Source organism: Podarcis erhardii, assembly GCF_964252035.2.
Source record: "Podarcis erhardii genome assembly, chromosome: 2".
Classification (NCBI taxonomy): domain Eukaryota; kingdom Metazoa; phylum Chordata; class Lepidosauria; order Squamata; family Lacertidae; genus Podarcis; species Podarcis erhardii.
Window position 1 is genome coordinate 10,336,035 of NC_138498.1, and position 20,509 is coordinate 10,356,543.

General features: G+C 46.8%; 1 protein-coding gene across 1 annotated transcript in view; it reads right to left on the minus strand.

Moving 5' to 3' along the window:
* ESPL1 (extra spindle pole bodies like 1, separase) overlaps nucleotides 1-20,509 on the minus strand; it is a 41,072-nt gene that overhangs the window by 4,412 nt on the left and 16,151 nt on the right. Inside the window, exons 9-25 of the mRNA XM_081848920.1 lie at nucleotides 20,038-20,182; nucleotides 19,066-19,228; nucleotides 18,289-18,431; nucleotides 16,705-16,839; nucleotides 14,968-15,087; nucleotides 14,048-14,219; nucleotides 13,002-13,130; nucleotides 11,103-11,259; nucleotides 10,511-10,620; nucleotides 8,268-9,400; nucleotides 7,204-7,588; nucleotides 5,912-6,082; nucleotides 3,770-3,983; nucleotides 2,939-3,126; nucleotides 1,907-2,034; nucleotides 1,658-1,780; nucleotides 801-956 (exon numbers count right to left, since the gene is read on the minus strand). Of these exons, the coding sequence (XP_081705046.1) occupies nucleotides 801-956; nucleotides 1,658-1,780; nucleotides 1,907-2,034; nucleotides 2,939-3,126; nucleotides 3,770-3,983; nucleotides 5,912-6,082; nucleotides 7,204-7,588; nucleotides 8,268-9,400; nucleotides 10,511-10,620; nucleotides 11,103-11,259; nucleotides 13,002-13,130; nucleotides 14,048-14,219; nucleotides 14,968-15,087; nucleotides 16,705-16,839; nucleotides 18,289-18,431; nucleotides 19,066-19,228; nucleotides 20,038-20,182 (3,772 nt within the window). The remainder of the gene's footprint in view (nucleotides 1-800; nucleotides 957-1,657; nucleotides 1,781-1,906; nucleotides 2,035-2,938; nucleotides 3,127-3,769; nucleotides 3,984-5,911; nucleotides 6,083-7,203; nucleotides 7,589-8,267; nucleotides 9,401-10,510; nucleotides 10,621-11,102; nucleotides 11,260-13,001; nucleotides 13,131-14,047; nucleotides 14,220-14,967; nucleotides 15,088-16,704; nucleotides 16,840-18,288; nucleotides 18,432-19,065; nucleotides 19,229-20,037; nucleotides 20,183-20,509) is intronic.

Genomic DNA, 20,509 nt, shown 5'->3' on the forward strand with positions numbered 1-20,509 from the left:
AGATATAGTGGCTAATGTGCCACATGAGTAAAGATTAAATGCACCTGAGATTTTTTGGTTGAGTTTTCAGGGAGGGGTGAATGGCATAAGCCAGCCAGATGGGTGGGGTTAAATCAATAAAATAAAAAAATACATACATACATACATACATACATACATACATACATACTGTATATGCTGAGAGACAGATTGTTTATAGGAGAATTCTCTCTTAATATTAGAATAAGAGGTCACCATGCAAAGCTATTGGAAGTAATTTAATGGCCATCAGCGCAAGCATTTCTGCTTTCCAGACACAACAGTTTCCCTTCTCTTCCCAGCCATGCACTGTTCTGGGGGTTCTTCCGACACTCCAGAGCCAATTTTGTGGGAGAGGTGAGAAAGCCCAGTTGTACAAGCAAGTCCTTGCATGGGGCTTCTGCTATCAGGACTTGTTGGGCGAAGCACACCCCATGTTTGCAACAGAACCAGAAGGACCCATTTTAAAAAACAAACCAATAGAAAACCAAAGCACTTCACACTTACAGAATGTGTAACTTACGGAATTCACTGCAACAGGAAGAAATGACAACCACTAGCTTTGAAAACAAGAGGATTGGAAATACTCATGGCAGCATGGGTATATCAACAGCTAAACAGAACCTCCATGATCCGTGTCTCTGCACACCAGAAGCTGGGGGCAAAGTCATCACCTCCATGCTTCGCTTCTGGGAAGCATCTGACTGCAAGCTGGACCTTTGGGTGCAATCGAGCTCACCAGTTGTTATTTCTGACTGCTAAAAGACTCCTGGGCTCCTCACCTTGAGCAGTGCCAGGTCCACTTCCTCACAGCCGCACTCCCTGAGACGTGCCTGAAGGCGGGAGGCTTCTTCTGCTAAGTTTTGGTCCTCAAAGGCTGGCAGCAGGGCACCCTTCCAGCAGCTGAGGACGTGCGTCTCCAGAGACTCAGTCAAATCCTGTGGAGTGAAGAAACCGTGAGTCCCACAGAACCCGTCACTCAGTTGCAAGCCAATGGAGGACAAGGAGAATTGGCTCCCAGTATGTTTCCGAGCACAATTCAAAGTGTGGGTGCTGACCTTTAAAGCCCTAAATGGCCTCGGGCCAGTATACCTGAAGGAGCGTCTCCAGCCCCATCATTCAGCTGAGGTCCGGTTCTGAGGGCCTTCTGGCGGCTCTCTCACTGCAATAAGTGAGGTTACAGGGAACCAGGCAGAGGGCCTTCTCGGTGGTGGTGCCCTCCCATCAGATGTCAAGGAAATAAACAACTATCTGACTTTTAGAAGACATCTGAAGGCAGCCCTATTTAGGGAAGTTTTTAATGTTTGATCTTTTTTAATATTCTGTTGGGAGCCGCCCAGAGTGGCTGGGGAAACAATGAGAGCAATGAGGTTTGGGAACAGAAGGTGCTTCCCCATCCCAATTGTGCCCTGTGCTCCCCACTTTTAGTTGGTAGTGGTGGCAGCAGTGGTGGGACCCCTATCCCGTCCCGTCCCCCGGTCCCATTCTTTTGCCTACAGTCACAGGTGCCAGGTGTGTAAGTAGCACAACCCCTCTTATCCTTTGCTAGACTTTAGCTACCTCTACTCTGCTGCTGGAAGTCAAAGGGCTCAGCCTTCTGGCAGATTTGGGGCAGTGCCGAAGACCACGGAGACCTCACCTTCATCCTCTTGTCCAGGGCAACCCTGCCATTCCACCAGTCCTTCCTGTCCGTGAGGTTGGAGATCTCTTTCTGTTTTTGTAGGATGGCATCAAGTTCACCAAGGGCTGCACTTACAGGTACCTGAGAAACAAAGGGGCATGGTTTGGCATAGGCCTTGAGTAAAGCCATTGCATTACAAATGGGGCATGGTGGAAAAAGCTGGCCCCTCCAAACAGGAAGCTGCCAATGCAAATTTTACTTCCTTACCTTGGCGTGCATGGTCTGTATCTGCATGGTTACTGGAGGGGCATCTTTCTCCAGCCGTGTCAGCAAGAGGACGTCCCCAATAGTTTCTGGCTGGATGCTCACCAGGGTTAATATACACACTGTGACCCCTGTGGTGGAGACAGCAATGCCCCCCAATTTTTAAGAGAAAAGCTGCACATAGGGTGGTTAAAGCAACACTTTTATTTGCTGGAGCGTAACAGGAGGCACAAATGGGCCATCAAGTTCCAAATTGCAAACACAGAAGCTCCTATGTTTCTTAAGACACAGCGCCTCCTCCTCCTCCTACACAACACCCTTTAAAACTCAACACATTTCTAGTCCTTGTTTTGAGAAATAAGTATAAATGAGGGGGTCTCTGTTGGCAGTTCAGGATCCACAGATGGCCAAAGAAACAATTCTGGACAACTTAACTCTACACTCCCTGCTCCATTCCCAAATCCCGCTCATTACCTAATGCAACATGCCCAGCATGACATGGCATGAACTACAGAAATCCAGGCAAAATTTAAGTACAGCACTACAGCTCTTTTAATTAAATCATCAACGTTCCAATTCCTATCTGGAGTGCACAATTTTTTGTTTTTAATTCTAGACCAGGGGTAGGCAACCTAAGGCCCAGGGGCCGGATGCGGCCCAATCGCCTTCTCAATCCGGCCCATGGATTGTCCGGGAATCAGCGTGTTTTTACATGAGTAGAATGTGTCCTTTTATTTATAACACATTTCTGGGTTATTTGTGGGGCATAGGAATTCATTCAATATTTTTTTTCCAAAATATAATCCAGCCCACCACATGGTCTGAGGGACAGTGGACTGGTCCATGGCTGGAAAAGGTTGCTGACCCCTGTTCTAATCTAAACCATGGAATTGCAAAAACGGCCAGCTCATTAAAGGGTTCTGCTGCAACGATAAGACTCACAACCTTTTCTACTATAGGAACACAGATGCCACCACCCTTTTGAATGGGGAGCAAGTACCACCTGCTCTCCCACATTGAAGTCGTGTCATATACCAGAAGGGATTTGTTGCAGCTGTTCTCTGAAGTCCTCCGTCTCCAACTTTGTTGGGCTGGGGCAGCTGAATTCGAAGAGGTTCTGTAACTCAGAGAGGTGCTGGAACGGAGAATCAGTTTTTCCTTCTTGCAGTCTAAGTGCTTCCAACTGCTTTAAGGCGTTGGCCACAGATACCTTTTTCATTTTGCTAAGAATCAAACAAGAGGCCAGGGGTCATTAAGACATCAGCTTTCAAAGGATGTGTAACAGAAAGCAGGAGGCAAGCAAGTAATTTCATTTCAGATGCTAATAGACACTTCACACACACACCAACGTTCTGGCAGCAACATAAACAAAAGCCCGTGTTAAGATTCACGGTGACATCCAAGCAGATTTTGCTTTCTACCAGCAGGGATTTTAAATACGTTTGAAAAACTTAGAATGGTTGGAAAAGGCATTTGGAAAAGGGACGTTCTGGGGAAATGCGTTCAGATTCACTCCCTTGTATAGATCTGATACACTGATACAGACCCCAATCTTTAAGATAATTTTACATTTTTACAATTTTAACACTGCATCTCTGCATGATTCTTTGCTCTGACTTTGCCTGCTTTAGATGAGCTCCTCAGGGAGAGACAATTCTGCTGCAACAAGAGCTGGCTCATCTTTCATTCATTGTAAAAACAGCATCTGGAAGAGGCTTTAACTCCCTGCAGTCATGTCCACTGAGAGTGGATAATTTTTTACTCTCTCACACACTCCAAGTAAGCCTACACAAGGCTATGTTTTTCACACTTACATACAGTATACAGTACACCACTTCCCCTTCCCCCCAAAATATGAGCTCTTACTGGAGCTTCTTGTAAATGACAGTCAGTATCTGATGACGAAAAGTTACAGAGACTGACTCAGAAACCAGGTAGGCAGTAGCAACGGGATCTCGGTTCCCAGTGCACAGTGCCATGAGCCGGCAGAGATGGCTGTAGAGGGCACCCGGAGGGTAATGTCCAATTGCGTAGAAGGCAGCTTGCAGGGAGTCATAGACAGAGTCCATGGACAAGGAGTCTACAATAGTTTGGGAGAGAGAGAAAAACCTGAATTAAATGAAAAACTGGACATTTATGTTTATTCTGTGAACTGAACAGCGTGATTCCAGAATAACAAATTTTAAGAACTGTTGCAAATTTATAAAATTGATTTAATTTTGTTAAATTTGTATTCCACTCTTCCCCCTGGCTCAGCATCATTAATATCAGTAGCAAGGAATCTTAATTAGACCTGTCAGGTCCCTGGATTTGGCCTGCACCAGGCCACTTCGAGCAAACCACATTTACCTGTGCCCTATGGCATTAGGCACAGAGATCTGTTATCTGTGATCTAAACGCTAAGGTTGGAGGTAGGGGGTTCTTATCTCCGATCTTTGTGCTCTTTTCTCACAGCACTAAAAGATAAGACCTTGGAAAGCAAGTAGAGGTTCATTTCTAATCTTATTGCTCATATGACATCAGGTGATTGACAAGTGGGTGGTCCTACCACACCTGTCAAAAATGGTCCACAGGAGGCAGGCCAGTTTTGGATCCAGTCTCTGGCCTGTTCCAGTTTTCCACAGCTGGCGTATATGGTTCTTCGCTCTGCGCATTTTATCCTCACAAAGACATTGTTGCCCAAGGTCACGCCGTGAGCTTCACGGCCAAGTGGGAATTCCAACCCTGGTCCTGGTCCTGTAACCAGGAGACCACAGTGGCTCTCAATAAACTTATTCCCTAGTAAGCATCTATTAGATTATATCTTGAAGGCCAGGTTTTTAGACTTGGGAAAAGTAGGGACAGCGTGTCACCATGAGCTGACTGGGTCATTTGAAGCATGCCCCACCCCTCAATCTCCACATTTGCAGAATGGGAATAAATTATATTGACCAGCCCTTGCACAGCTATTTTAAAGATTACTGCAGCAACATATGCAAAATGCTTTAAACCCACGGTCCTAGGACACTGCTTACAATGTGAACCAAAGAAGATGAAGAAGCAGCCTACCACCCAGAGTTGTGTGAACTACACAAAACCTCAGTGAGGCCACGACATTTGTCACTGAGTGATGAATTCAAGAGTCAGAGACTTTAGCCGAAAGACCCAAGTTTCTAGTCCTCAGCACTGCAAAGGTAGGCTTAAACCTTGGGAACGTCTGAAGCCTGAAAGGCTCAGTAATTTTTTGTGAGAGGGAGAAAACACATTCAGTACCTTCCTTCCTCAAAGCTAGTAGTGTAAGGAACATCTAAGGTATTTTTGTGCATGTTTTTAGAACCCAGCGGCGTAGCGTGGGTTGTCAGCACCCGGGGCAAGGCAAGTAATTTGCGCCCCCTAACCCGGGGCAAGGCAAGTAATTTGTGCCCCTAACCCCTAACCTGCCGCCGCTGCCAGCTTCTTCTTGCTGCTGCCTGGGCTGGGGTATTTACGGTAAGGTAGCCACGGCGGCGGGTCCGTGTCAGGTGATCTGAGGCGAGTTGCCGCTGGCGCTGCCGCCCAAACGACGCCGCTTGCCCGGAGGAGGAGGAGGGCAGAGAGGCGAGGAAAATGCAACTTGGCCCAGCAGCTGCAGCAGCGGCGGCGGCGGGGCTGTGAGGAGGGGCTGCCTGGCGCGCCCTCCGCAGCAAGCGCTGAGAGCCGCTGCCTGCCGGACGCCTTCAGCCCGGACGCGCGCACAGCTCGCCGGTTCCGTGAGACATGGGGGTCTGCTACAGTCTGCGCCCGAGGCTCTTCGGCAACTCCGGAGGCGGCGAGCGCGCCCCCCCCAGATGTTGCGCCCGGTGCACCCCCCACACTACGCCACTGTTAGAACCCACCTTATTTTTGTGATTGCAAGTTGCTCTAAGCTGTTTTGAATACTGTGTTTTAATGCTGTAACCTGCCCTGGGACGTTAGGCTGCCTCACAAAGTGGGAATCGTGGCTTTAAGAAGGGAGCTGAGGAGCAGAGTGGAGAGGCTCATGTTTCTTACTGGCAGGGGCATCCAGGGAAGCAGCAAGCGGGTGCAAGTTGAAAGGGTCCTCTGAAGCTCTCTTCTCTGTAGCCTGGAAAGCCTCCTGCAAGTCAATGCTGGCATCACGCCGGAGGACCTCTTGGTCCTCTTCTGTGTCATTCAGCCGACGGATAGGCCGCCTCCTGCGTTCTGCAGTGAGAAGAAGTAATCGCCAATGTATCAATGCCAGCTGCAAAACAGCCTCTAATCAGGGATGTGGCTTGGGTGCAATTTCACATGGCACCCTGTTGAGCACAGAATGAGTTTTCCCAAGCAAGAGCTCGTGCCACAGTAAACCTTTAAGTCAGCTGCAGCACATAAATACATACATAACGAAGGCCAGCTACACACCTGAAATGAATTACTAAGAAATCTCAACATTGCATTTAAAAAACAACTTTCTAACGCTTGTCATTGAGAAGGCAGGTTGGAAAGCATGCAGGTTACGCCTGCTGAATTTGATTACCAGTAGATTAAGGTCTTTCAGCAGGCCTTTGCTTCACCCCATGATTAGCAGAAGAGATATTCAGAAACTTCATTTTAAAAGAGCAGGTGAGATAACCCCAGCAGATTTTAAATCATAAAATATGGAGCAAAGCATGGAAATAAAGGCATTTAGATCTTAAAATATGCCCTTGTGAGTTCCTAAATTTCCCTCTTCCCCTAGTATAAAGACCACATGTTTGGTAAGTTTAAAATTATTTACTCTCTGAAGTTCAGGTCCATGTGTTTTTCCATACAGCAGTCAGAAAATGTTGCACAGGCAATAAAACTTGGCTTAGTTACAGTGGTGAAAGTTCCTAAATTAGTGGTATAAGAGCTCAAGAAAGGCTTGTAAGAGCCATGCGGTCTGAGCTGCAGCAACCAGCTCTGACCTCCTCACATGTTGCGCTTCTCAGATAGACTGGGAGGGGGCAGTCCCTCCCATGATGAGCTAAGCCTGGAAGGACAGTTTACTCTATGGTCATAACCCCTTCATGCATTAATTAGACTTAAGCAATGTCAGCTATATGAGGCTAGTTACCCCACAGGATGTTCTGCTTCAAAGCTTGATGAGAGGCAGAAAGAGAGACGACAAAGAGAAATCAGACTTGCTCCAACACCTATGGAATATTCTTATTTACTCTGGCTTGTTCTTTCCCTTTAAAGCCTCCTGCTTCCCCTTAGCCTGCTGCTACTTTGCCTAAGAAGCCTGTCAGCTAGCTCATTCCTAAGTCTCTCACTTTCCATCTTCCACTACTGTTTGCTTTTTCCAAGCAGTCAGACCTCACCTTCAACTACTGGCGCTTCTTCATCGGAACCCCGTAGGACTTCAAAGCTGGCCTCAGGACCTTCCTCAATAGTCCTCAGAACCTCCTTTTCTTCATCCTGAGAACGGGGAGTTGTCTCCTCACAAGGAGCTTCTTTGGTTTCCTCCTGCTGCTTTCCCCGTTGAGAAACTCCCCTACCCCGTGGCCTCCTGGGCAGGGGCGTTGCCATTTGGGAGCAGCCGTCTGAAGAGTTAGCGCTACAGCTCATCTGGGATGCCTTCCTGCTAGAGGCCACCCTTCTTCCTGTCTTGGGGGTGGCAGGCACTGGCTGTTTGGCAGCAGGCAACTGAGACATCTGCATGGCTTCCGGAAGATCTTCCATATCACTGTCATCATAGAAAGAGACCTGGGGGGGAGACAAGTTTGTTTTGCTTTCTCTTCAACTCCCCTTCCCCCAAAACTCTTACAGTAACGGAAGTCACTACCACAATATTTGGTGATAGCTGCTAGATTATATGTTGTTGTGTTTGGGGCGGGGGTGTTGGACAAGCTCATGCCAGGATGGTGATATTATTATCTCCAGGTGCAGAGGCAGCATGGCACTGAATACTAGTCACTTGGGAACAAACAAGAATGGGAGAGAGCCACTGCTCAGAGCTATTATGACATTGTCCTGCTTGTAGGCTTTTCATAGGCATCTGATTGGACAGTGTAGGAAGGCTGTATGGGTCCTGACCCCATTATCTCTGCCTGCGATGGTGGTGACAAGACTAGTGGGAGTTGAAGTCGAACAGCATCCAGAGGGCCAAAGGTTTCTTATCCCTGCTTTAGAAGGACAACACAACAGCTGATCTAGTCAAGCTTCCCATTTTCACAACAGACAACCAGATGCACCCCCCACCCCGGAAGCCTGCAAACCAACTCCATAGATTAGCCATGTAAATATTTAAGGTATATTTTTAATAAACCACAGCAGCCACAATTAACGTTTCCATATTAAGACCATGGCCCAGATTAAGCAAGGCAATTTTTAGGTTCGTTTTATGCTAGGGTTGCTGACGTTTAATAATTATTTTAATTGTTACCTTAATTCGAGATTTCGTTCTTTTCGACACTTTAGGGGCCTTTGGAAGTTTGGTGTTTAGCTTTGGAGAAGTTTCCTCAAAAACCGCAAATGGAGCCTTCAGGCGCAGCTTGGCTGCTGAACGCTGGGTCGTCCTGGGAGCTGGGAGGGATTTCTGGGCTGGGGTACGGTGCTCAACAGGTGGTCTAAGGACAACCGGAGCAGCCTCTGAATCAGAGTCAGCCAGGGCAAATGGATTATTTGGTCTGGTCACAGGCAGAGGCTTAGTTCCTTGGATTCGCTTAGACTTTGCTTTTTGATCAGCTCTTGGCTGCTTTGGTGTTTTGCTTTTCAGGGGCAGCGTGCAAAGTGTATTGACCGCCTTTTCTGCCTTTTGCTTGCCTTCTGGGTTCCCGTGGAGAGGCAATGGGGACTTCCAGGACCAAACACTAGAAAATAGGTTTTCTGCACTGTCATATTGAGTAGAGGCTAGGATAGACATGGTACCCACAGCTTTGGCAAGCAGCAGCCTGGCCCTTTGGTATTGGAAGCCAAGCAGCCGAGTCTCCTTAGAAGACAGCAAGCTCAAGCCAGTCTCCAGAATGCCCCAAAGTTTCTTCTCTGGTCTGCCAGTGTTCACACTTTGCCAAGCCAGAGTCACGTAGATATGGGCCACCAGATTATCAAGAATCTGAACTGGGGACTGATGAGGCATGACCCCCTTCTTGCCTTGAGAAATGCAGGCCACCATGCTGGAGAGACGCAGAGCCACAGTGGCACACCGTTTCAGACTGGTCTCGAGGAGGTGCAAGCCTTCCGCCCTGTTCCCAGATGCCAGCTCCTCCTCTGCGGAGGTGACCAGCCAGCCGAGACAGATGGCAGAGAGGACCACGTCAGAGCACAGCAAGCAGTGGCAGGCCTCTGGGTGATTCAGGAAGCCAGCATGCTTCTTCTGTTTGGACTTCAGCACTGGCGAGGTGGTTAGGGTCTTCTTCTGCAGGGAGACTGTGTCAACAAACTCAAGGGAGACCTCTTTCAAGAAAGGCTGCTCTTCCTCAGCAGATTCTACACATGGACCTTGAGGCGTCCTGTTTTTAGACCTGCCTTTCCTGGGCTTGATTTTCACACCTTCTTTTTCTTCTTTGGTTTCAAAAACTGGAGGCAGAAGAGATGAGCTAATTGAGTATTTTCCCCTGGCACCAGCGGAAAACACTTCTCAAATCAATTTGAAAGCTTAAACACAAAATTGATCTAAACCTGTGTTTCCCAAACTTGGGTCTTCAACTGTTTTTGGACTACAGTTCCCACTGGTCCCGCTAGCTAGGAATGATGGGAGTTGTAGAACCAAAACAGCTGGAGACCCAAGTTTGGGAAACACTGATCTGAACCCTCCACAAAGGGAAAGTCATCTTTGGACTGAGGGGTGTAAAAGGTTCTTTATCCCCAGGCAGGACACAAGCAACCAAGTTACTCAGATTCCTAGTTCCCAATATTGAAAGGATGAAGCATGGCACCTTTTCAGAGGAAGCCCACAGCGCATAGCTGTCAACCTTTCCCTTTTTTAAAGGGAAATTCCCTTATTACGAATAGGATTCCTCGCAAGAAAAGGGAAAAGTTGACAGCTATGACCCAGCGGGTCTCAATATCAGTGTGTTTGAAGATCCTACACCCTCAAGCTAGGGCTGCTGATATGCTGCCCATGGGTGCCCTCAAAGCATCCTGCCTCTCCCAATTTTTAAAAATAGGGTTTTAAAAATTTATTTAGAGGGTCTAGTTTCTTGCCACCGATAGCCTCTAGGAGCCATCTGGGGCTGACAGGCACTCTTAGCATTGGAAAGGAAGGGGGACGAGCAGGTGGGGCTGGTGCTTTGCTTTACATTGTACCCAGCCCAACTGCACAGTTTTCTCCATTCGTATTCCTTCTTTTGTAAAGGGAGGATTTGCTGTTGCTTGCTAAGTGTTTGTGGAATTGCCCCTATTAACTGTGTGGGCACATGATTTTGTGGGGATGCATTGCCCGTGTAGGTGGGTTTGGCTTTTGGGGAGGGGAAGAGTTTATCAGTCTGAAAAGTCTGGAACCATGCCCTCAAGCCCAGATCTACCCTTCCAGAGGGAGACTTGATTATCCCCTGGAGTTAAGTCACAGGGCAAAACAACTCCCCTTCTGCAGACAGCAGTTTGCCTCCCCATTCTTCTAGCAGCAAGAGGTTCCAAAGTTCCACCATCCCTGCTTAGGCTGCTCTAGGTGGGGTGGAGAAGCCTCACCTGTGCCCGACTCAAGAAGAAACAAGACCTGCTCCAGATCCAAGCGACACAGCTCCAGGTCACTGCGCTGCAGTTCCAGTCCACTCTTCAAGACCAGGAAGCGAGCACACCTGATAAGAGCAGGCCAAGGAGACATTAGAGGGTTCCCAATACTCAACAATTGAAACCTTTGACCTGCAAATGGCATCAGCCACACGCTGCACCCTCTCTCAACATGCTGCTCCATACCAAAATTTCACAAAAGGCTGCCCTCGGCTCTATGACCATCACAGTTCTGCACAGATAAGCTCAACAGATTAAGGAGGGCTTGCCTCTAGGCTTCCTGGGTCCACATTTTTGAGAAGGGACAAAGCCAACACAAGTTCGAGTCTAGGTCTCTAATTCCCACACCTATGAGTTTCTCTGTGCAATGTTATTTTCATTATATATCAGGGGTGGAGAACTGCTGACCCCCCCTTTTCAGGTGTTGTTACAGGACTCCAGCTCCCACCACTCAGCCAGCATGGCCAATGGTCAGGGATGATAGGGATTTTAGTTCAGTGACATCTAAAGAGCCACGGGTTCCCCCTCCTTACCCATTTACATTCCTTACCATCGAATAGACTGAAGCCTCATGGAGATTTTCAGCATTTCCAGGCAGAAAGCTTTTGCTTCATTGACAATCTCGATCTTCCCCAGGAGGGAGACAAAGCTCTCGGAGCAAACAAACATGTCAGCCAGCACTTGCCACTTCTGCACCAAATTATCACCTGATGGTCAAATTTGTTTGGGGTGGAGAAAGAAACAGTTAAGTTGCGTATGCGTAGGGCATCTTAATTTTACATCCAGGTGCACCATGTTTAACTCCACATACATTAAGATCGGGCAAGCGACATCTGCATTCTTTGGAAACACCTATTCACTGGATACTTGTCCAAGAACTAGGGGGCAGGAGGCTTCCCCCCCCCAACTAAGCAGTTTAAGGAAGCCCCTGCTCGTCCAGCTCACGCAAGCTCAGTAGGACTGGGGAGGAAGAAGGATCCAATATACATTCCAGACATTGTGATATATCAGCATATTGTGGTATTAAGCTGCTGATGTATCACAATCTTGAAAACCAGATATCGCCCAGCCTTAGTGTCTGCCTCATTTGATAATTCTTAACCAAGGTAAACCGTAGTGTGCACCTCATCTACAGTATATAAGCATTCCCAAACTAGCACAATTTATTCTGTGAGCCATGGGGAAAACCACTGAAAGCCTCTTTCTGGGATTTAATTGGGCATTTTGCCCACAGGTTTCTCAAACCTACCTATGCACCCAGAAGAGTTTTTAATGCAACTGAGTATCCAGATGCTGAACTCTGCACCCAACATCAAATATTGCAACTGCATTTATTCTGGTTGCAAAGTTGCAGGTTTACTTCCCTGCAATTTTTTTTTTTAAAAACCCCATTGCTCAGATGAGGTGAGCTGTTGAAGTTTCATTGCTTGAGCTTGGCAGAGTAAATGAAATAAGAGAACAAAGTAAAATAAGGAGTAGCAACTGGCGGGCCATTTGCTTGTAACAATCCATAGATTTTATGTGGTTAGGAAGCCGTTCCAGTACTGAAGGTCAACCAAGTTCCAAGATTGTGTGCTGAAACATATTTGGTTTATTTTCAAAGGGAGGAATTCAGCATAGCACTAGGGCTATTGTTCTGTCAGTGCAAATTTTCAGCTTGCCAGATGGAACAATTCCCCCTCTCCCCTCCCTTTGCACTGTTCTAGGGGCTTCTCCTGACTCCCAAAGGCCAGTTTTGGGGAATGCTGGGGGCGGGGGGGGGCGGGGCGGGTGACAGCAGGGAAGCCCCACTGTGCCAACAGAAGCCCTTATGTAGGCTTCCACTAGTGGGACCAGTTAGCTGCTGAATACCACCCAGAATGTATATCTCTGCCTTTCTTTTATGGAGTAACTTCAGCATCTTCAACTAGAACAAGTTATAATTTTTAAATCACTAAAACCAGCATATGGACAGTCTAAATTTAGTTAAGCTACTCCACTCATTTTTCCATGACACCTTTTGCACAACTGTCTAGCCCAGCTGCTCCCAAATGCACCAGACTACTTGAAAACAACTTGAAAATAGGCCACTTAATAATTTTTCTGTCTGTTGTCACAACTGTAATGTGCTGTGCTAGATGCTGCATGATTACTTAATCGTATTTTTATTGATTTCCTGCATTGTATCACAATTTGCATTCCATGGAATTCTAAAAAGCTTGTAAAGCACAATCCATAGTGATGGTTCTATATTAGTACTGAAAAACACCAGCTGCTCCCTTTCGAGGGTAGATACGGCATATTGGTTTTATCCAATAGATCCTTCGGCTGAAAAGGAACTAGTAAACAGCAGCAGTATTCCAACAGTGGACCACTTCGCCCCAGTTTAGGGCAAGTTGCATGCATACAGGATTTTGAAAAATAGCAAAAATCTTTACACACTTTCAGAGGATAGCAATAAACATTTTACCGTGATCTACAAACTGATGCTCCGAAGCATCTTTAGCAGGCGTGTCGCTGATAATCAGTGAGAAGCTCAAGAGGATGCTGCGGTAGAGTTTGTGAGCATCGCCCAGAGCCGCTTCAGGGGTCCTCCATCCTGCATGAGAGGAGAGAACACACACTGTATGTTACTACTGTGTTCAACAAGCTTTGTAGTTTCAAGGAAACCTTTCCACAAGCAACCCATATGAAAGGACCTCTGTGCGCTGCCAGTATTTGGGAGACGTGTTCAAGGGAACAATACGCAATGCCCACATAGGGATAAGCACGCCTATTAGGCCTCTAACTATGGGGATGTAGCTTACAGAACACCCAGTGGTTTCCTAGGGCCGTACATTTTAAGGGGCAACCTGCTTTCAGAGATGAGAAACTCTTGATTAGCTCCCAAGAAATGCAAATGCGCCCTGGAACACAGTTCGCAATGAAGAGGGAAGCAGATTTTTACTTCCAAGACTATTTACAGGACTACACAGAAGGAAGAAACTTCCATGATATATGACACTGTTAGCATAGCTTAGAAACAGGGCTGGGCAACCTGGTGCTCTCCAAACATTATTGAACTCCCTACCCCTATCAGCCTCAGCCAGCATAATCAATGACCATGGATGATGGGAGCTGGAATCCAAGAATAACTGGGGGACCACAGGTTTGCCATCTCTGGATTAAACCCTCAATCTCTGCTTGTATGGTGGAATTTACAACAACCCAAGAACTGCAGATTACCAACCAACACTGCTGTTCTGCCCCAGAATTTAAAATTGGCTGTTCCCTTTCCACTTGGGAACGACATGCTGTTCACCTGCTGGGTGAAACCTAACTCTAGTATGCTCCTCCCATACATCTGGAACGGAACGTCTTCTCTTTGCACTTGAATGTTTGGATACCCTCTCCAGCTCACAAAGTTCTCAAAATCTTCCATTCATTTACAATTCACTTATTGACAGGTGAATTGCAAGTATCAGACGAGCACAGATTAGTATCAAGGAGGAGATGCATGGATGCTTCTGCACTCACCTTGAACCCAGAGTTTTTGCCTCAGTGCCAGTGGGAGGGCAGAAGCTGGCAGACCAAGGTAAGCGGCTGTCAACTGAAGAGCACTGGCTCGGAGCAGGTACCAGACCTTAGAAGACCTTTGCAAAGCAGGGTTCTGTAAGATTTCTACTAGAAGCATGACACCTTCTTCAATCTGTCCGCAAAGAGAGGGGAGGAAATGATCAGTTGCAAAGAAGACTGTCTTCCATTGTGCACCAATCAGCGTTTGATTTATGCTGCAAAAGCTTATGTATCAGAATGCAATTGATTCTTGACCCCAGTGAAATTTTCTGAAAGTTTGGAAGTGCCTGAAATTTGACACCCATGTGTGCATTTCATAGCTGAACCTAGAATATCCCAACCTGATCCAGCATTCTCCTATCCATACTGCGGACAATAGGATAAAAACAAACCCACTTGTGGCTAGCAATTATCTACGTTTATAATTAGCCCAGTAGTGGTGGGGCTCCTCAGTTCATTCCTGCAGAATCCCCGCAGAATCAAAGCTCCAGCCCACAAGTACAAAAAAAGTTATCAAGGCTGTATAGATCTTGAACAAATCGAGGTGCAGCCTAACTGTGACAAATGGTTCAGCCCCTTCCAGAATAATTAATCAGTGCAACCTACTTATGGGCAAAAAGAATATTGGCATATTGGCAGAGGGGCAATCTTGGTTTTTGAATGATTCATCAAAGTATTAGCCATAGCATAATGCAGTAGGCTCCCTTTTAGGGTCCTACGGACCCAGAAGCATCATTCCCATGTGGCTTTCTACTCTCTCCTTCCTGGCACATGTACACACAAACGCTTTTTTACTGAAGATAGTTCTTTTAGTAACCTGGCTTGCTTGCCAGTCTCAGTGCTGTGCAGTGAATGTAAAAGGGCAACCCCCACGAGGATACCTTGTGGTTTGCTAAGCACAGCTTGCTACGGAGCACAGCTAGTGTTTGATTGGTCAGCAGGCAAGAGTCATTCTTTCTGTCCACATTTTGCAGGCATGATTCAGCCTCCTTTAAAGTGGTCTGCAAGAGAATAAAACAGGACAAAAGAATATTAGCACAGCAGTTGTCCACTAGAGTTGAAATAACACGAGTTCATTTGTCCCCTTTATCAGCAGCTGGCCTTAATAGCAGGAAGTAATGAGAAAGCCATCAAGAAATCAGGTCTGTGGGGCCTCCAACAGGAATAAGCTTGTCTCCAGATTGTCAGCTTCATGGCTCATACAGTGGTTGTAGTTGTTTAGTTGTCTTAGTTGTGTTCAACTCTCCGTGACCCCATGAACCAGAGCATGCCTTGGAAACTCACTTTCTTCTCAAAGCTTCTCCTTTTTTATGTCCATGGAGTTTTCTTGGTAAAATACTGGAGTGGATTGCCAGTTCCTTCTCCAGGTGGATCACATTTAGTCTAAACTCTCCGCTATGACCTGTCCATCTTGGGTGGCCCTGCATGGCATAGCTCATAGCGTCTTGGAGTTATTCAAGCCCCTTCGCCACAACAAGGCAGTGATCCATGAAGGGGCATACAGTGGTACAGTTGCTTAATTGTCTCATTTGCCCTCACTGAGGTTTATTTTGGCTATTTGCTTTCAGGCCCAAATCAGACTGCTCATTTTGAACCAAGGCCTCGGGCAGTTATCATTCTCTACTCAGCCACTGGGAGATGAGATTGAACTGAGCCCCAACAGCAGAAGTCAGAATAGTTCCCACACCGCCACAGTTGTCAGATGGCCTCTTGAGCGAGGTCTGCCCTTCTCTGCCACTGTTGGCTTTCCATCATGTATCAAAAGCAGTGCATTGGGAAGAAGGACCACTCAGAGCAATTTGCTATTCAGACATCTCCAACCCTGAGGGCCCCAGCAGCATTTTCCTTTCTTTGTTAACGCTTTGAGTTAAAGTGAATTGTTAGTACATCTGGTGATCCTTTTTAGGAGGTGGAAAGGCATAGCATGGCGACATCAAAGCTGTACAGTGGTACCTTGGTAGTCAAACGACTTGACTCTCGAACAGATTGGCTCCCGAACGCCGCAAACCCAGAAGTGAGTGTTCTGGTTTGGGAACATTTTTCAGAAGCTGAACATCCAATGTGGCTTCCGATTAAGTGCAGGAAGCTCCTGCAGCCAACCGGCAGCTGCGTCTTGGTTTTCGAACTGTTTCAGGAGTCGAACGGACTCCCGGAATGGATTAAATTCAAGAACCAAGGTATCAATGTATTGAGGAAGCATATTCAACGCTCACATTTCCCAGATTGGCAGCCAGTAGGGCATTGGGCTGTAAAAAGCTCCAGTCTCATTGGCAGAGCAACTTTAAAGCCCCATGTTCAACACCCAACATCACTAGTTAGAGAGTTTCAGGTGGGAGGGCTGGGAGAAAGACCTCCAACAGCTGCTGCCATCCCAACTGTGCTGGGGTAGATGGAACAGAAAGTCTCCCAGCAATAAGGTGGCCATTTTTTAAAAGGGTATTTGTAACAGTGATACGTATGTAGGGCACGAAACCTAGCAAGCTGCCTCAGGCAGAATCAGATCTGTGGTCCAGTACTGTCCACACTGACTGGCAAAAGTTCTCCAGGATTTCAGACAGGGATCTTTCCAGGAGGTGCCAGGGACTTTTGCCATTCACAGGACTACTCTTCATGCTCACCTCTGCGTAACTAGGACATTCCAGATGGAGAAGTAGCTTGGAAATTTGGCACAAGGCATTGGTCCTCCCCACAGAGTCTTCAAGTGCCTCGGAGAGAGCTGTGATGAGGAAATAACTCTCTATGGCCTGTAATGGCTGCATAATAAAAAAGGAAATAAATCTATTTAAATATGTGCAGGGTGGTGGGGACCCAATCCAGTACAGTCAGGGATGGTCAGTTTTGCTATTCAAGGGAACTCTGTGCTCACGAGGACCCGAGCTCTGTAATAAAAGTTGCCATGACCTAACAGGAAAGCCTTCCTGGGTGCAGAGGAGATCTGCTCAGATGGCATTCAGATACAAAACCTGATTCTAATCAACCCACTCTTCCTTCCCGGTCAAGGGGCAGAGTAGCATTGCTCCATGACCTTTTCCAGAATGTGGAAAGCAGTCAAGTTCATAGAATAACACATCTGGAGACTTGTTACAACTACTTTCCTTTAGAAAATGAAATTGAGCAAAAGGCCGCACCTTTAACACTTCCATCAAATGTTTATAGGTCCATATACAGCCAGACATTGCTGCCAGCTCTGGTCCACTCACCATGGCAGAACTGGCCATTTGGGTGGAACTGCCCTTTTCAGTTTGAGGGAAACATTATTATTTTATTCCTGGCATTTATATACAGCGGTACCTGGGGTTACAGATGCTTCAGGCTACAGACGCTTCAGGCTACAGACCCTGCTAACCCAGAAATAGTACCTCGGGTTAAGAACTTTGCTTCAGGATAAGAACAGAAATCGTGCTCCGGTGGCAAGGCGGCAGCAGGAAGCCCCATTAGCTAAAGTGGTACCTCAGGATAAGAACAGTTTCAGGTTAAGACCTCCGGAACAAATTAAGTTCTTAACTCGAGGTACCACTGTACACCACTCTTTTCCTCCTAGGAGCTCAAGATGACATACATGGCTCTCCCCTCCCAATTTTATCCTTATAGCATCCCTGTGATGTAGGTTAGGCTGAGAGATGGCGACTGGCCCATAGTCACCCGCTGAGCTTCATGGCCGAGTGAGGATTTGAACATTAGTCTCCCAGGTCCTACTCTGACACTCTACCCCCACTGGCTCCCACATTCCCTCACAGGCAACCTTCCAGTGGTCACTTCCCACAGGCATCTTGATCAGCCTCTGTGAGGACTAGACGGGCCACTGGTGTGATCCAGCAGGACTCTTCTTAGGTTCACCAAGAAGCACTAAATATTGCAAGCTCGTCGTAAGAGCTTGTGAGCCACTCTTAGTTTCTCGTGCTGTCTCTGCTCCCAGTTCTCGAATCAGAAAGCAAGGCACCTCAGACTGGCAGGGGCAGAGAGGGAGAAGGGCGGGCATAATGGGACTCCTACAGGGAATGGGAGGTGCTGTTCTCAGGTGCAGCCATCATGCTGCTGCCCCAAGGCTTTTCACAATCAGCCTAAAAGAGCGACAATACAGTGCTTGCATGAGAGCAGGGAAGTGGGGGGAGAAAGAGGGAGAGGGTCTTTCAGGAAGCTTAAAGAGAACAAAACCCCAGTTATATAGACTTCTTGCCCAAGCAAAATGCTTGGCTCATTACCTTTCCCATCATTCTGTACAAAGCTGCCATGATGTGTAAGGATGCTGCTGTCTGCTCAATGTTACGTACAGCTGGGACTCTGCCCTTGCAGGAGAGGAGCTGCTTCCACAAGGCAAGGGCATCGTCCAAACACTTTGATTGCACTGAAAAAGAGAGTTTGTGTGTTGAGTGGGGTCAAGAGACTGCAGAGTCAATCACCACCTCATGGGGAGAGTCAAAACACAGTTCTTTGCGCAGTAACTAGAAACTCAAGCAAATCTCAAATCAAGGCATCTCCTCTGCCCACCTGGAGCTGCTACACCGTTGGGGTTAATAAGCAAGGGTCACATTTCACATGTCCCTTTCTGAGCAATGAAAATTTAAGGTTGCTTTTTGATGGGTCAGAAATATCTATGGTACCTTTTATAATCCAGTTGGAAATCAACAAACTAGCAAGCTTGGTTAAAGAACACCCACAATCTTATTTTCTCCATTTTCTACCTGATTATCAGCTGATAAATTCACTAGCATGATCAGGCAATACCGCTTACAGAATTGCACCCACCTGTCAATCACATCACATGGCAGCACTTAAGTTCACAGATCTTAGCACCTAATGCTTGTATCAGATCTTCGCACCCAACATCATATGACATCAGGTGACTGGCAGGTGGGCATGTTTGCCCAAAATGGCGTTGTGGGCCAAATTTAGCAGCCCGGCAGGATGAAAGTTCCCTATACCTGTTTAAATGTACGTGTGTCTCACCCCACCCCTCCCCGCCCATCCAAGTTCCTTACCAGAATCCACAGACAGGTTAAATGCAATGCCAAGATACAGGAACTTGTCGTCCTGGGATTTGTTCTCATAGTTAAGATCATTGGTCTCAAAGCCTTCAAGATCTTGTATGCCTTTCTGGCCCCTGGCATGGGCACTCCTGGTCCTCTGCTCTTGCCTGATGCTCTGCATTTGAAAAAGCAACCTGGATAAAGCTTGGTATGGAAGTGAGAGGACATACTGTCTGTCCCCAGCGGCATAAAATCTTCATCCCTTGTGGAGCAGCTCAGGGCATAACAAACAAAGCCACTACAGTGGTTTCACTGAGTCCAAACCTCACGATGCATCACAATAACTGACACATCACACGATGCATCACAATTCTTCACTAAAGGTTACTTCAGTTTACAACAACCTCCATGCCACTGTAAAAATCCTATCCTACTATACATTACAATTGTAGTGCAGGATACCCTGGAGATGCTGAAAAGCTTACAGCAAAAAAGGCAGGGAGTTCCTAAGCCAAAATACGTTCAATTCCCAACATCTCCACTTAAATAAGCATTGGTTTGTTATGGATGTTTTGCTTGCTACACAGTCAAATACACTTTAACTAGGATTGTATGCAGCAACACGACAGCAGAAAATAATGCAAAATCAAACACAATTTTGTTTTCCTTGAGCCTCATCTGAGATTTTAAAGAAGATGGGGGAGGTGTCTAGACATTTTGATTAAATAAAGTAAGCAATGGGGAAATGCCTGATGAGATCTGAGAAGTGAGAGGGGTGGGCTTTTTAAGGTTTCTAGTTGTCAGAGATGAGGTTTCAGTGCTTGGAAATAAGGTAAACAGCATATATACTTCTGCAGCAAGGTTAGTAGAAATAATCTCCATGATTTTATACAGATGGTAGCATTTAACTTCTAAAACACAAAATATAAGCAGCTCTGAATTTAGTCGGCAGAGCTCTGTGCTGCTTTGCTTACTGCCACATACCTCGTGCATTTTGTCCTCAATTGTGCAGATGTAAAGCCAGAGTAAGGCTTGGGCCTTATCGTCCTGGAGCTGCTCCTCATTCTGGGGAGTCTTTGGCACAGAATCCAACAGCCACAGGGCTTCATGAACAGAGTCCAGGGCAGAGCTACAGAGGAGACAGAGTTTAGCCAATGGTGTCTCCCATTCATCAACCATGGAGGCTCTTCTGGAGAAATTCTGGGGCATCTTAGCACACAAATTATTAAATTTACACCCCACTCTTCCTCCCAAAGGGGCCTGGGGCAGCAAGCTACAAGGGCTAAACTTTCTTAAAAACAATTTCAATGCAGATGCAGACTGGGAAAGAATTCAACTTAAAAGGCTTGCTGAAGAAGGAAGGGCTTCAGAGTGCGCTAAAAAAACATCAGAGATGGTGCCTGTCTGATATTCAAGGGAAAGGAATTCCAAAGGGCAGGTGCCACAACACTAAAGT